We start from the raw sequence: 17,447 nt of genomic DNA, 5'->3' as shown, positions 1-17,447 counted from the left end.
TGACTGCCACATCCCTAGGATAGATACATGGAAAAAGAGATACCCCCCAAATGGGACATTTTTTTAGGCAGTCAAAAAATGAATAGTATTATAGTAAAAACTTATTTTTATTAACAAAAGGGTTTTATTTTGTTAATTAACCACTTAAGCCCCGGAAGATTTTACCCCCTTCCTGACCAGGGGGTATTTTGCGATTCGGCACTGCGTGACTTTAACGGACAATTGCGCGGTCGTGCGACGCTGTACCCAAATGGATTTTACGTCCTTTTTTCCCCACAAACAGAGCTTTCTTTTGGTGGTATTTGATCACCTGTGCAATTTTTTGATCATGCGCTATAAACAAAAAAAGAGCGTCAATTTTGCAAAAATAACAATATTTTTCACATTTTTTTATATGAAATTCCCCCCCAAAAAAATTTAAAAATCAAAATTTTTTTAAATTTTTGGCCAATTTGTTTTCTGCTACATATGTTTGGTAAAAAAAAAAAAATCACAATAAGTGTATTTTGATTGGTTTGCGCAAAAGTTATTGCGTTTACTAACTAAGGGAAAGATTTTTGTCATTTTTGGTGTTTTTTTTTAACGCGTAATGGCAGCGATCTGCGATTTTTTTTTGCGAGACTGCGACATTGCAGCGGACAGATTGGACCCTTGACTGACATTTGACACTTTTGGAGGTACCAGTGACATTACTACAGTAATCAGTGCTATACATATGCACTGTTACTGTAAAATGACACTGGGAGGGAATGGGTTAACTTTATTGGAGCGGGAGGGGTTAAGTGTGTCCCTAGGGGCGTGTTTCTAACTGTGATTGGATGTTGCTGTGTGTGTAACAGCACAGATCAACGGTCCTACATAGCAGGACTGAGTGATCTGTGCTTTTACACAGGGGAGAATGACAGGCGGCTTTGTTTACATTAGCCGCCTGCCTTTCTTCCTCTCTACCCGACGATCGCGAGTGATCACATGCGCCGGCATCGTCGGGTACGAGCGGGGGGCGGGAGCGCGCCTCCGGCGGTGCGAGCTCGCCCCCTATTCGCTCCCAGGCTAGTGACGTACCGGTACATCACTTTGCCTGGGAGGGGCTGACCGCCGCCGTATATAGTCGGGCGGCGGTCGGCAAGTGGTTAAACCCTTTTGTTAATAAAAATACATTTTTACTATAATACTATTCATTTTTTGGCTGCCTAAAAAGTCCCATTTGAGGGGATCTCTTTTTCCATGCTTCTCCTGGCACCAGTGTTTTGGCAAAATAAAAAATGCTTGGGCGTTAATTAATTTCATTGGCCAGAGTAATCATTTATTCTGGCCATTGAAATTAATTAAACGCTCAAGAGTTAGGGCTCTTTCACACTAGGAGTCCGTTTATCTCAGCGGGAAAATGATCCGCCGATCCTCCGCTGAACAGAAGGATGACAGCTGCGTGCGGAGACACAGCTGTCCGTTCCCCATCCAATCCCATCCGATCCGTTGGACGGATGGAAAATAGGGTTTCCATCCGTCCAGATTTGACGGATTGGATGTCAGCGGACATGTCTCTGCTGATATCCGATACCCCATAGACATGCATGGGGTGACCGTTCAGATCCGCCGAAAAAACGGACAGGCGGATCTGAACGGTCCGCCTGCGTTCAAGCGCATTTAGAGGTGTCAAGCATTTTGTTACTACCAAAACACCACTGCCCCTGGATGCACTGGTAGTGGGGTTTTTTTTTGCCTCTAAATTCCTCTAAAAGCCTATGGGGGAGATTTACTAAAACTGAAGCACTCAGAATCAGGTGCAGCTGTGGCAAGGTAGCCAATCAGCTTCTAATGTCAGCTTGTTCAATTAAGCTTTGACTATAAAACCTGGAAGCTGATTGGTTCTATGCAGAGCTGCACCAGGTTTTGCACTCTCCAGTTTTAGTAAATCAACCCCACGTGTGCACAGACACATAGGCTAACAAGCAGAGGTGTTTAACCACTTGCCGTCTGCTCACTAGAGCTCTACTGCGGCAAAGCGGTTAGTTATCGTCTGGCGACGTAGACCTACTCCCCTTTCTCGGCGGCGAGCCCGCGCTACCGGAGGCTCGCTCCCGCTGTATTCAATCACAGCGGGAGTCGGGCCAGGGGAGAAGCAGCAGCGATCGTCGGGGAATCGAGTGTGGAGATCCGCCCGCTTGTGTAAACAAAGCGGGCGGATCTCCTAAGTGACAGGCAGGGTCAGATTGCAGGGTTCAACATGCGATCTGTCCCTGTGTCACTCAGTCACCTCCCCCCACACACGTCAGTAAGCACCAGGCATACATTAACCCCTCCCTCTCCAATAAAATTAACCCCTTCCCTGCCAGTGTCATTTTTATAGCACTGATTACTGTAGTAATGTCACTGGTACCCCCAAAAGTGTCAAAAATGTCAGTCAAGGGTCCGATCTGTCCGCCGCAATGTTGCAGTACCGCAAAAAAAAAAAAAAAAAAAAAAAAACGCAGATCGCCGCCATTACGCATTAAAAAAAAAAAACAACAAAAATGACAAGAATCTTTCCCTTTGTTAGTAAACACAATAACTTTTGCGCAAACCAATCAAAATACACTTTTTGCGATTTTTTTTTACCAAACATATGGTAAAAAAAAAAAAAAAAATTGGCCTAAAATGTTAAAAAATTTAGATTTTTACATTTTTTTGGGGAATTTCATATAAAAAAATGTGAAAAATATTGTTATTTTTGCAAAATTGACGCTCTTTTTTTGTTTATAGCGCATGATCAAAAAAATCGCACAGGTGATCAAATACCACCAAAAGAAAGCTCTGTTTGTGGGAAAAAAAGGACATCAATTTTGTTTGGGTACGGCGTCACACGACTGCGCAATTGTCAGTTAAAGTCGCACAGTGCCGAATCGCAAAAAGTGGCCTGGACGCAAGACAGCAAAATCCTCCGGTGGTAAAGTGGTTAAATGCGGCAGGAGGAAAAAAAAAAAAAAGTAGCCAAATGCTCCTGGGAAAAAAACACCCAATGTGTATACAACCTTATCCTTCCCAGATCATTTTTTCTTACATTCATCTTTCTGTCCTGTTTCTTTAAAATGGCTGAACAACGCAATCAGTACCTGCTTTCCGCTAAGCTGATAAAAAGAAAGCTTCTGGCCCCAGTCCGCCACAGCCAGGATGTCATTGTGCTCGTCCCTGACATAAAAAGAGGCACAGAACATACAATGAATTTCAGAATTTATTTACGATTTGAAAAACAGATCAGGTAAATTAATCCTTAAAGCGGAGTTCCGGCCTCGGGGGTCAATTTGAGCTAAAAATACCCCCGGGACAGTCAGGACTAGTACATTCCATAATGGATAGCCTCTGTACTGTCCCGGGTCGCACTTACCTGTAAGAATATTTACCTTGAAAATTTATTCTCCAGCGCTGCCATCTCAGGTGTGGGCAGCTGAAGCCGCTGCGTCCCTCTTCGTGTCCTCTTCGCATGCCCAGAAGCTGTTTAGCAGTGAATACCGCGCTTGCACCGGAAGTGATGAGCGGGGCTGATGCAGGCGCATTGATTCCTGGGAGCGATGACGTTCAAGCGGTAGTATACCGCTTTTTGTGACTTTTAACTACAGGTAAGCCTATAATAAGGCTTACCTGTAGGTACAATTCATATCTCCTAAACCTGCACGGGAGTGACTTCATCGCGGCTCCGGCCAATCACAGCGCCGGAGTCACCGAACCCGGAAGAGACACCGAGGGATTGTGTCAGCTCCCACAGCGGTGTCCGGGGGTCCGTGTCGGGGCTTCATTCCAAGGTAATTGACACACCCCTGACAACGTCATTCTATGACGAAACGCGTCGGGATTGGCTGGCACCTTGACGCATGCGCAGACGAGGGACGCGGCGGCCATCTTGATGGTGGGATATCCACACTACTTCACCGCTGTTTGCTGATTTTGAACTACCGAAATGTAAGCGGCTTTTAGTTTATGGCTGAATAAATTGTTTGATATGCTACACCATGAGGGGATTTTCTTCTTATATTTCCCGAGTATCTGAAGGTGACTTTGGGGCTACCCAAATTGGTCGCTAGTGAGAGGAGGTGCTTGGATGTGATCGGTCCTTTCCTGCCACTGTCTCCAATATACTTTGGGCGTGTTTTGACCCTGTGGGGTCTATCAAGTTGGTAAGCGTACCCTACTATACTGCTTGGTGGTGGACTCTCCTGTTTTGCACCCCTCCATATCTACAGCCTATGTGGATTTTTGCCAGTACACGTGGGACTTGCCTTTTCCTTGTATACCAACATCTTTTACTTTGGACTAGCGCGACACCATTCTAAGGTAAGTATTTCATAATGAGCTAGTATGCGATGCATACTAGCTCATTATGCCTTTGTCTTGCAGGGTTTTTTTTTTTTTAAGTATACTACTGCTTTCAGCTCCCAGGAATCATCGCAAACCGGAAGTGACGGTGCGGGCCGCGGCCGAAGAGGGAGGAAGTGGAAGGAAGGTGAGTATGTTTTCTTCTATAATAAGGTAAGTGACCAAAAAAAAAAAAAAAAAAAAAAAAATCGCCATTATCCATTTCTTTTTCAGGTTCCCCTTAGCAAGTGGATGGCCCAAAATCGATTTTGAGGCCGGAACTCCGCTTTAACAACAGTCTCTGCAATGGGCTAGAAGAGAAAAAAAAATAAAAAAAATCACACCACACATGGAGGTGTTTTAAGAGTGTTTAACCAATTAAGTACCAAGCCATCTCTGACATTTGTTGCTTACAAGTTAAAATCAGTATTTTTTGCTAGAACATTACCTAGAACCCCCCTAACACACACTATATATATATATATATATATATATATATATATATATATATATATATATATATATATATATATATATATATACACATATACACACACACATACATACATACATATATATAAGATTTTTACATGTAGGAGCGAAGTGTCATAATAGGCCTGGGAAGGAGGTGGTTAAACTTGTAAATTGATGGATTTAGTTCCTCTTTAACTACTTCCCGTCCGCCCGCCGCAGTTATACGGCGGCAGGCAGCCGCTGCCAGGCAAAATTGCCGTACATGTACGCTGCTCGCTCTCAGGAGGCTAGGGGGGCTCCCGCCCCCACTCGTCAACGGGGAAGCTGATGCAGCGAGCAGGCGGCTCCGATTGCCGCCTGACACCCACGATCATTCTCCGCTGAGAGAGAAGAACGGTCAGCTGTTGTAAACTCCCAAAAGTGTCAAAAATTGTCATTCAGGGGTCCGATCTGTCTGCCGCAATGTCGCATTCCTGCAAAAAAAAAAAAAAAAAAAAAAAAAAAAAAAAAAAATCGCAGATTGCCACCATTACTAATAAAAAAAAAAAAAAACAATAAAAATGACAGAAATCTTTCCCGTAGTTTGTAGACGCGATAACTTTTGAGCAAACCAATCAAAATACGCTTATTGCGATTTTTTTTTAACAAAAATATGTAGCAGAAAACAAATTGGCCTAAAATGTTAAAAAATTTTGATTTTTGAATTTTTTTTTTGAGAATGTCATATAGCAGAATGTGAAAAATATTGTTTTTTTTTTTTCAAAATGTTCGCTATTTTTTTGTTTATAGCAAAAAAAAAAAAAAAAAAAAAAAAAAAAAAAAAAAAAAAAAAAAAAAAAAAATCGCACAGGTGATCAAATACCACCAAAAGAAAGCTGCATTTGTGGGGACATCAATTTTATTTGGGTACAGCGTCGCACGACCGTGCAATTGTCCGTTAAAGTAGCGCAGTGCCGAATCGCAAACTAGGGCCTGGTCAGGAAGGGGGGAAATCCTTCCGGTCTTAAAGTGGTTACAATGGAACTTTAGTCAGAACTTGAAGTCCTGCTAGATCACTTCAGGCTGGCCCATTTTGCAGGTATAGCGATGTGAAACATTAAAAATAAGTATCTATACTGTTAAAAACCCAGTAATACCCTGTCTCACCCTGCTCTGCACATGCTTGGTTGCTCTCCATTTTAGGCATTTTTAGGCACTGCTGAGTTTTTAGAGACCGATCTGCTGACAGCTTTAACCACTTAAGCCCCGGAAGATTTTACCCCCTTCCTGACCAGGGTTTTTTTTGCGATTTGGCACTGCGTGACTTTAACAGACAATGGCGCGGTTGTGCAACGCTGTACCTAAACAAATTTGATGTCCTTTTTTTCCCACAAACAGAGCTTTCTTTTGGTGGTATTTGATCACCTGTGCGATTTTTTTTTGATCATGCGCTATAATCAAAAAAAGAGCGACAATTTTGCAAAAACAACAATATTTTTCACATTTTTTTTATATGAAATTCCCCCCAAAAAAATGTAAAAATCAAAATGTTTTAACATTTTTGGCCAATTTGTTTTCTGCTACATATGCTTGGTAAAAAAAAAAAAAAAAAAAAAAAATCACAATAAGCATATTTTGATTGGTTTGCGCAAAAGTTATTGCATTTACTAACTAAGGGAAAGATTTCTGTCATTTTTGTTGTTTTTTTGTTTTTTTTTAACGAGTAATGGCGGCAATCTGCGATTTTTTTTTGCGGGACTGCGACATTGCGGCGGACAGATCGGACCCTTGACTGACATTTTTGACACTTTTGGGGGGGGACCAGTGACATTACTACAGTAATCAGTGCTGTAAATATGCACTATTACTGTAAAAATGACACTGGCAGGGAAGGGGTTAACTTTATTGGGGAAGGAGGGGTTAAGTGTGTCCCTAGGGGCGTGTTTCTAACTGTGATTGGACATGGTTACTGGTGTAAGAACAGAGATCAACGGTCCCACATAGTAGAACCGTGTGATCTCCATTTTTACACAGGGGAGAATGACAGGCGGCTTTGTTTACATTAGCCGCCTGCCTTTCTACCTTCACGGCGAACGATCGCGAGTGACCGGCGGACATCGGGTCCGTTGGTCACACGCACTGACTTGTTAGGGAATGAGCCGGGGCGGGCGCGCTCCTCCGCGGGTGTGCGCTCGCCCGCTATTGGCTCACAAGCTAGTGACAGGCTAGTGACGTACCCACACGTCACTTTGCCTGGCCGGGGCTGACCGCCGCAGTATATGTACTTGCGGCAGTCGGCAACCGGTTAAGGCTCTGTTCACACTGTTGAGCTATTAGATAGCGCATGTGATTAGCGCCTGCACTGTTGTGCAGATCACATGCAATGTCTGTGCGATGCAAATTCAGCCATACAGATTGACACCCATGCGATCTGATTCCTGCAATATTTGTCAGTTCCCACTGGGATCTGCGAACCAATCTGTGGCTGTCATTAACTTTGCGTTGACACCCCTGTCGGTTCACAGATGTCAGTGTAAACCGCCGGCAGGTGACAAGCGATGCGGGAACCTGCACTGGAATCGCGCTGGATCCCGCATTGCATACATGTGAACCGGGACTAAAGCAGAATTAAACCTTCCTTTCCTTTACAGCCAAGGACGCTGCTTCTTTTTAACCACTTCTGGACAGGAAGATTTCCCCCCTTAATGACCAGGCCATTTTTTGCAAATTCGGCACTGCGTTACTTTAACTGACAAATGCGCGGTCGTGCGATGCTGTACCTAAATAAAATCGAAGTCCTTTTTTTCCCACAAATAGAGCTTTCTGTTGGTGGTATTTGATAACCTGTGCGATTTTTATTTTTTGCGCTATAAAACAAAAAAAAAAAAAAGCGACAAATCTGAAAAAAAAAAAGACCAATATTTTTTACTTTCTGCTATATAAAATTCCCAAAAAAAAAATAATAAAAAAAAATGTAATTTTTTCATCATTTTAGGCCAATTTGTATTCTGCTACATATTGTTGGTAAAAAAAATCCCAATTAGTGTATATTGATTGGTCTGCACAATCTACAAACGAAGGAAAAGTCATTTTTATGTCATTTTTTTTTTGTTTTACTAGTAATGGCGGCGATCTGCGATTTTTAGAGGGACTGCGACATTGTGGCAGACAGATCGGACCCCTGACTGACATTTTTAACACTTTTGGGGGGGGGGGGGGGGGACCAGTGACATTATTACAGTAATAAGTGCTAAAAATATGCAGTTACTGTAATAATGACACTGACAGGGAAGGGGTTAACACCAGGGGCGATCAAAGGGTTAAGTGTGTCCCTAGGGGAGTGTTTTCTAACTGTGTGGTGGGTGGGCTTATGGAATGAACACAGAGATCTGTGTTGCTAAATAAGAGGAACACAGGACCCCTGTGTTCATTGCTGACAGAACAGCGGTCTGCTGTGTTTACAACAGCAGACAGACTTTCTGTCTCTACGGGGAGTGAGCGCGGGTGCCCGGCGGCAATCCAGGCCGCCGGACCCACAGAACAGTTTCCCCCTAAGGCAAAACGACTGTGAAATGCCGCATTCCCTATATATGGATCCCTTATGTATTAATACAGGGTGATCATATCCCCGCCCCCTTTATCTCCTCTTCTCAGGAGAGAATAAATTCAGCTCCTCCAATCTTTCCTCATAGCTGAGCTCCTCCATGCCTCTTATCAGTTTGGTTGCCCTTCTCTGCACTTTCTCCAGTTCCCCGATATCCTTTTGAACTGGTGCCCAAAATTGAACTGCATATTCCAGATGAGGTCTTACTAATGATCTGTACAGACAAAGTGTGCGTCTCTCTCTCTCTGGAGTCTATACCTCTTTTATACAAGAAAGGTTTAGGAAACCAAAGCTTAGCATTGCATCTGTTGTTAAGCTTATGATCTACCATAGCACCCAGATCCTTCTCCACCAATGATACCCCCAGTTCTACTCCCCCTAGTATGTATGATGCATACATATTTGTAGCCCCCAAGTGCATAACTTTACATTTTAACATTAAACCTCATTTGCCACATAGTTGCCCAATTAAACAGTGCATTGAGGTTGGCTTGTAAGTTGAAGACATCCTGTATAGATGTTATTCCACTGCAAAGCTTGGTGCAATCTGCAAAGTTTTGTGACTTGTAGAGTGTCAGACAGTCATATTGCACAGATTTTTTTTGGATGAGGAAGACTCACTTGGATGGGTTCCAGCATATGGACCAGACAGGGGACAGCGTTCCTCCAGGGCGTTCAATCTTCACCTTCTCTTCTCCGTTTTTGTTCCTGATGCTCACTACACCATTAAACATCCCCAGCGCAAGATACTGGCCATCATTCGTCCAGCTAGAAACAAAATAAGTTATGTACAATTACCAACAAGCTATGTTCTCTGATAACTTAAAGTGACAGAACAGATAAAAGTTCAACTTAGAACAGGGGTGACAAACTCAAATTTCATTGCGGGCCGCATCAGCATTGTGGTCGCGCTCAGAGGGCTGGTGTGACGGTAATCACTGTCACTGGGAGTGAAAGACAGATACTTAATGGACACAAAGAATATGGCTTGGATTGCTTCAAATGGAGTCTGTATTTACACTTATGATAATGTGTATTGTACTTCAATGTGTATTGTACTTCAATGGCAGATACAGGCTCTCCCTATTGTTTGTGTATTGAGATGTGTATTCTGTTAAGCATGTCTGCCCCATTGTTAAATGTTAATGAACTCACATATTGTTTCTGTCCAGGTGGCTAGATAATTAGTTCAGGTCAATTCTATTTCTGTATACAATTTCATCTGCATATGATAATGTAATCAGGCAACGCCTGACCTGTGTGTGGTAATCTGATCAGGAGGGGGGGAGGTCCTCCTCCTGATCAGAAAGTGCACCAAAACTCCTGCATTCTGTATGCGGATCACTGTGAAAGAAGTCTACTAGCCATTGCAAAAAATATTGCTCATATATGTTTAAACTCTGATATTGTGCCCATTGCTGTGATGTCCAAACTGTGATTTTCATAAACTGACCTTCCTTCACTTTCTGCATCTGCAGTAATTGCCAGCTGCAGAAATTGTTCTGGTCATAGGCAAAGTGCTACAGAGGAAGTATTGGCCAGACATGGGAGTAAGTCACACATGTGCAAGTCACAAGTCTTAACTTTCAAGTCTCAAGCAAATCCCAAGTTACTGTGGCGAAAAGCAAGCAAGTCAAGTCGAGTCCCTGCTAGAAGTCAAGCAAGTCATTTATTTTGGTCAAGTCACAAATAAAGTCAAAATACTGATCAACCCCAATTTTCACCTTTAAATCAGTTAAAAGTCAGTGGTCAGGAAAGGTTTTGTTTTATTCTCAACATTAACAAAACTGCTTACTGCTTTTTGTTCTTGGCATATTAAAGAAACAGTCTCTAAAAACATGTTAAAGCATTTCCATTGTTAAACAGTCAGTGTCCTAAAAATCAGAACACACCGAGGTGTTTTAAGTGACTGGGGTGTCAGAACACATCTTGAGAAAATGCAAATATTTAATAACTTAAAAAAGTAAAGTCATTTCGAGTCATATGTCTCAAGTCAAAGTCAAGTCTCAAGTCTTGAATATCAAGTCAAAGTCAAGTCGAGTCTTTTATTAATTTTAGTCAAGCAAGTCTCAAGTCCTCAAACTGGTGACTTAATGGGCCATACACACTATAAGATTTTCTGAAGACTTTTTCCTTTAAACTTACCAAAACCATATAATACGAGGTCAAACCTAAAAACTCTCAATTTGTATGCAATCTGGCAGTCCCTTGCACTACATAGAAAAGGTAAATCTGAAGGAAAAAGTCTTCAGAAAATCTTGTAGTGTGTATGGCCCTTTAGTCTGACTCAAGTCAAGTCATGTGACTCGAGTCCCCCACCTCTGGTATTGGCTTATGAATTCTGAGGTGTCAGAAAAAAGAAAAGGGAATGAGGGGGTACCCACTTGGGGACTCTTCAGTAGTCTATTTGTGGGATTACCAAGTAAGTCTCAATGTGGTTTTTTAAAATTAATTGTTAAGTATATCTGTGTTTTTTTTCTTTTTTGTAAGAATTTATCCTCGTGATTTTACAGTAATGTAATAAAATTTGCATCTTATCAATATTTCTAGTTTACCAGGTGTGTTTATGGTACCATCAAAGTCCTACTACCTCAAACTCTTTTGCTCAAAGTATTGGCTTATGCAGCTCTGCTCTTTCCGTAGCTGCTTGCTTCCTCTACCAAAACAACAATATTATGGTGCTCTGCTAGTGTGGACAGAACTGCAATATATATGCAATGTATAATTGCACAACTGTTGAGGATAAAGTGGGTAGTGGAGGAATCCAGGATAATTTCCAAATATCAATTATGGTCTGATGTAGGAGCACGCATGCTCCGAACAGCGCGCTTCTCCTGCCTTCTTAGCAGCCGGATGTGACGTCACCCACGCCTCTGTACAGACCTAGGCGCTGACTGATAGATGCTGACAGCCATCAGCCAATCAACATCCATTCATTACCAGAGACTCTGCAGAAGACCCATTACATTCACCATGCTGGCATACCATTTACCTTTGTGAGTGTATCATTTCTTTTAACCTCTATTAAACTTTGTATGCTACACTCATTAGGCGCTGCTTTCTTGTTCCTGCTCCATCCACAACACTGACGCTCTGGGATGATGGGTAGGCAACCAGCAATCTGGGCTTGCCGACCCGCCATCTCAGAGCAGGAGATCGCGGGCCACATCAGAGGGCTCGCGGGTCACCGGTTGGTCACCCTTACTATAGATGATTCGATTCAAGTGGAAGGAAAGAAGATTCCTCCATCAACAGGAAGGATGTGCTGGAAATGGAGAAAGTCCAGAGAAGGGCAACAAAAATAATTTGGGGAATGGAGGGCATCGGCTATGAGGAAAGACTACAATCACTGAACCTTTTCTCTCTGGAGAAGAGGGGGGATATGATATAAATGTACAAATACTGTGCTGGCGACCCTAGCAGAAGGAACAAACTTTAGAGAAAGGGAAAACAATAAGACACGTAGCTACTCACTAAAACTAGAGGAAAGGCAGTTTAACCTTAAAATACGTAAGGGGTTCTTCACTGTGAGAGCAGTAAGGATGTGGAATTCTCTTCCACAAGCAGACGTATCAGCAGGGAGCATTGATAGTTTCAAAAAACTATTAGATGGGCACCTTAAAGACCACAACATACAGGGGTATGCAATGCACAACATACAGGGGTATGCAATGCACAACATACAGGGGTATGCAATGCACAACATACAGGGGTATGCAATGTACAACATACAGGGGTATGCAATGTACAACATACAGGGGTGTGCAATGTACAACATACAGGGGTATGAAATGTACAACATACAGGGGTGTGCAATGTACAACATACAGGGGTATACAATGTACAACATACAGGGGTATACAGTGTACAACATACAGGGGTATACAATGTACGCTTAACAGCAAACACACACACACATCATAGGTTGAACTGGATGGACTGATTTCTTTTTTCGACCTCACAAACTATGTAACACATTCAGTGTGATATTGTGTTCTGCCGGTGAGGAGAACCTTCCGGGCCAGCAAAACACAATGATAACGGCTAGTTGTTATAGCCGTAATCGCATGCCAAAAATTTGACAGGCTGGTAGTACTGAAGTCGATCAATGGATCAGCTTCAGTACGACCAGCCTGCCCATACATGGATCAAATCTCAGCCAGTCCCTGCTGAAACAGCCAAATTTGGATCCATGTATGGCCGGCTTTAGTCTACAACACCAATGAAAAGTATTCACGCTAATCTTAGGAACACCAAAACAAATAAATAAAAACCTGATTTACCTGCAGCAGGTGATTTTACTGCTCACTTTGTGCTTAGAGACAGACTTCTGTTCTGGAGACCACAAACCTAACAGGCAGGAGAAGACAATATGAGAAATCGCTCCTTCCAGAGAACCACAATGTTTAAGCAGTGATGGCGAACCTTGGCATCCCAGATGTTCTGGAACTACATTTCCCATGATGCTCAACTACACTGCATGAGCATCAAGGGAAATGAAGTTCCAAAACATCTGGGGTGTCAAGGTTTGCCATCACTGGTTTAAGGGAAGAAAAAAAAAACTCACCAAAGTCACTAGAAGAGCAGGAGGCCAGCTGGTGGGTAACAGGATTGTAGGAGACGCACTGGATGGAATCATTGTGCCTAAAAATTAAAAGACATGCTTACTAACATTGACTAAAATGACTATACAGCATCAGAACACCTGCCTCAGAAACCTCAGGTGGAAGCTGCTAACCTCAGCCTCCTAGGCTGTGTACTACTTCCATTTGTGTTAACCTCCCTGGCATTCTGATTATGTCAAAATTTTTGTGCTAAAAGCGGTAGATTGTTTTGCATGGAAATCTGTTGTTTTATATTTTAGGCCTGTAATTCTTAGGAATAACTCACTTAAATCTGTCCAAACAAGAGTCTAGTAGACGTCCCGGGTATGATAAAGTTTGAAACACAAAATCATAAATTATAATATACCGTATATACTCGAGTATAAGCCGACCCGAGTACAAGCAGAGGCCCCTAATTTTACCCCAAATAATGGGAAAAATTATTGACTCGAGTATAAGCCTAGGGTGGAAATGCAGGGCTGCAGGCATGGTACAGGAGAATGCAGGGCGGCGGGCATGGTACAGGAGAATGCAGGGCTGCAGGCATGGTACAGGAAAATGCAGGGCTGCAGGGATGGTACAGGAAAATGCAGGGCTGTGGGCATGGTACAGGAGAATGCAGGGCGGCGGGGATGGTACAGGAGAATGCAGGGCGGCGGGGATGGTACAGGAGAATGCAGGGCGGCGGGCATGGTACAGGAGAATGCAGGGCTGCAGGGATGGTACAGGAGAATGCAGGGCTGTGGGCATGGTACAGGAGAATGCAGGGCAGCGGGCATAGTACAGGAGAATGCAGGGCGGCGGGGATGGTACAGGAGAATGCAGGGCGGCGGGCATGGTACAGGAGAATGCAGGGCTGCAGGGATGGTACAGGAGAATGCAGGGCTGTGGGCATGGTACAGGAGAATGAAGGGTAGCGGGCATGGTACAGGAGAATGCAGGGCTGCGGGCATGGTACAGGACAATGCAGGGCTGCAGGCATGGTACAGGACAATGCAGGGCTGCAGGCATGGTACAGGACAATGCAGGGCTGCAGGCATGGTACAGGAGAATGAAGTGCTGTGGGCATAGTACAGGAGACTGCAGGGCTGAGGGCATGGTACAGGAGAATGCAGGGCTGTGGGCATAGTGCAGGAGAATGAAGTGCTGCGGGCATAGTGCAGGAGAATGAAGTGCTGCGGGCATGGTACAGGAGAATGCAGGGTAGCGGGCATGGTACAGGAGAATGCAGGGCAGAAGGCATGGTACAGGAGAATGCAGGGCTGAGGGCATGGTACAGGAGAATGCAGGGCTGAGGGCATGGTACAGGAGAATGCAGGGCTGCGGGCATGGTACAGGAGAATGCAGGGCTGCGGGCATGGTACAGGAGAATGCAGGGCTGCGGGCATGGTACAGGACAATGCAGTGCTTTGGGCATAATACAAGAGAATGTGGGGCTGCAGGCATACTACAGGAGATGCAGTGCTGCGGGCATGGTACAGGTGTACCATGCCCGCAGCACTGCATTCCTTGTAGTATGTCCGCAGCACCGTATAATGGCAGGTAGTGCGGCTGTGTTTCACTTACCTGTTCCAGAAGCGCTTTCAATTTAAAAATGGCGCCACCCGGCGCCGACCCGTCATTGCGCATGCGCCGCCGCCGCTCGGGAAAGCTTGTATACATTCGGCTATTCTCGGGAATAGCTGAACGTGTGGGGCCTTTTTTTTTTTTTTTTTGACTCAAGTACAAGCCGAGTGGGATGTTTTCAGCACAAAAAAATGTGCTGAAAAACTCGGCTTATACGGTAATAATAAATATCATCGTCGCTGTTGTCACTTTCCGTACGATGACGAATTCTCCCCCGAATCGCTATTGCTCAGTTCTTCAAATAATTTTCGATTCACCGTCTATGTTTTCCAGTTCGTCCAAAAGCGTTTTTGAGCTAAAAGAACGCTTTTTGGACACCATGGACGTTATCAATTTTCCAGGCACAAAGTACCGCAAAAAGTACAGGCAGGGCACTGGAAAAGCCTCTGGGTGAAATGGCGTGATACAAAGTTGTAATCCTGTACACACTGTATCATGTCATTTTTTTTTTTTTTTAATCTCCCGCCGGTTACAACCCCCCCCCCCCCACCCGCGACGCGGCGCTCGCAGGGAAGGGAACCAAAAGAAGATGCCGGCATCAGCTGAGCACAGAGCGAGAGGACAGCGGGAGGACGACCGGAGGAATGCTGGGGAGGGGAAGGTAATTATCATTCTGGGGTAATCCTGAGTGTGGCTTGGGGTTACCCGTCATGGCACTGAATATTAACCCCGAGCCATACTGGGGAATACTACCAGGGAGGTTAAAACGAAACATCAAACCTTAAGTCAATCCAGATCTCATTGTGCATATAACAAATGCCAGTTAAAAGAACTCACGTGTATTTCAAAATCCCTTCCAGTTTGGAGGTCCATATAATGACACTTTTATCAGCAGATCCGGAGGCAAACCTCTTACCTATGATCACATAAAGGAAGTGTAATTAATATATTAGTATAATTAAAAAAAAAAGTGTATTGCTCTAGTAAACTACTCCCTAATTTTATATTTATTGAAGACAATGCAGGATAAGAGCCAGTTCACACTGGGACGACTGAGTCGCCCCGACTTTGAAGCCGCCCGTGCAGCACGACTTCATCGCAGCTTGCAAACGACTTCTCTAATAGAAGTCAATGCAAGTCGCCCCCAAAGTAGTGCAGGAACCTTTTTTTAAGTCGGAGCGACTTGAGTCGCTCTGATTAGAACGGTTCCATTGCAAAGAATGGAGCGCTACTTGTCAGGCGACCAAGTCGCCTGACAAGTCATGGCAGTGTGAACAGGGTCTAAGGCAAAATTTTTGAACAATAGTGCAAACAGGTATAAAATCAAATACAAGTACAGGATTTTACTTCCTTCAATTATTCGTAAACATAAAATCTCCAAACAGTAAATCGGGAAATCCCAGCATGGAGTAATCTCAATAGAATTATCAGCCGGGGTAACAAGACAATATATGAGTATGAGAAGGAAAATGAGAAGGAAAAAAAAAAAAAAGTATAGCGCAACCCCACTGTACATTCCTATATGTATCATCAATATAGAACTATATGTTCCATCAAAATATTTTGTAATTGTTGAAGGAATCGGACAAGCAAAGAGAGAAAAAATTGTAAGAAAGAGAAAAAAAAAAAAAAAATGTAGGAAAAGGGGAGTAGAACAGTGAAAAGGAAAGAAAAGAAGGAAGAGTCAGTCAAAATTTCATTAGGGTACGGATAAAGATCGTATCCATGGATCCCATGCAGCATTGAATTTCTTGGTGGGATTCTTCTTCTACATCTTCTACTGTATATAGGATCACAGGTCTTTCTGATCATTTCACAAGCCCTGCCCCCATGCAGTTAGAATCGCTCCCCTAGGCTCACATTTAACCCCTTGATCACCCACAGTATTAACCCCTTCCCTGCCAGTGATATTATTACAGTAACAGTGCATAATTTTAGCACTGATTACTGTAGTAATGTCACCGGTCCCCCCAAAAGTGTCAAATGTCAGTAAGGGGTCCGATCTGTCCGCCGCAGTCCCGCAAACAATTGCAGATCGTCACCATTACTAGTAAAAAAAAACAATAAAAATTACAAATTCTTTCCCGTAGTTAGTAGACATGATAACTTTTGTGCAAAAACCAATCAAAATATGCTTATTGCGATTTTTTTTACCAAAATATGTAGCAGAAAACAAAATTGGCCTAAAATGTTAAAAAATTTTAATTTTTACATTTTTTGGGGGAATGTTATATAGCAGAAAGTGAAAAATATTTTTTTTTCAGAATTGTCACTCTTTTTTTTTTTTTTGTTTATAGCGCGAGGTGATCAAATACAACCAAAGAAAGCTCTATTTGTGGGGGAAAAAAGGACATCAATTTTATTTAGGTACAACGTCGCACGACCGCGCAATTGTCCGTTAAAGTAACGCAGTGCCGAATTGCAAAATATGGCCTGGTCACTAAGGGGGCAAATCCTTCCGGTCCAGTAGAGGTTAAGTATACCGTGACTTGGAGAACGTCATCCTCTGGAGTATTTATTGCTGATTGCCTATTGGTGTAAGGGAACTGCCTGTTTTGACCCATTGGTAAAACAAGGGTCAGAACTTGAGGTGAGCAGCCATCCATTAGTTGGTGTAAGGCGAGCACAGACACTGGATTGATCGTTACAGCACGGGCACTGTTTTGGATCCCCTTGTATTCGCATTATTTGCACATTTGTTTCTTTTGCACTTTATTGGGACTTTTTTGCAATATTTTATGCACTGTTCCACATTTTTTTTTTTTTTACTTAATTGACATCAATATTTTAGATATTTTATCACTTGTTGCACTTTAGTTGCTTATTTCATATAATTGATATCAATGTTTTAGATGTATTTTATCACTTGCTGCACTTTAGTTACATATTTAATA

The 17,447-nt window shown here is 43.1% G+C and overlaps 1 protein-coding gene across 2 annotated transcripts in view; it reads right to left on the bottom strand.

The window, feature by feature from the left end:
- The window catches only part of IFT122 (intraflagellar transport 122), a 147,485-nt gene that overhangs the window by 123,229 nt on the left and 6,809 nt on the right, over positions 1 to 17,447 (bottom strand). For both annotated transcript variants that reach the window (XM_082265531.1, XM_082265532.1), the window contains exons 4-8: positions 15,391 to 15,469; positions 12,951 to 13,027; positions 12,667 to 12,733; positions 9,005 to 9,151; positions 3,090 to 3,165 (exon numbers count right to left, since the gene is read on the bottom strand). In XM_082265531.1, coding sequence (XP_082121657.1) covers positions 3,090 to 3,165; positions 9,005 to 9,151; positions 12,667 to 12,733; positions 12,951 to 13,027; positions 15,391 to 15,469 — 446 coding nt within the window. The remainder of the gene's footprint in view (positions 1 to 3,089; positions 3,166 to 9,004; positions 9,152 to 12,666; positions 12,734 to 12,950; positions 13,028 to 15,390; positions 15,470 to 17,447) is intronic.

This window comes from Pelophylax lessonae (genome assembly GCF_965119305.1).
Source record: "Pelophylax lessonae genome assembly, chromosome: 8".
Taxonomy (NCBI): Eukaryota; Metazoa; Chordata; class Amphibia; order Anura; family Ranidae; genus Pelophylax; species Pelophylax lessonae.
Note: the sequence above shows the minus strand (reverse complement) of the source record. Positions and strands in the feature narration are given on the sequence as shown.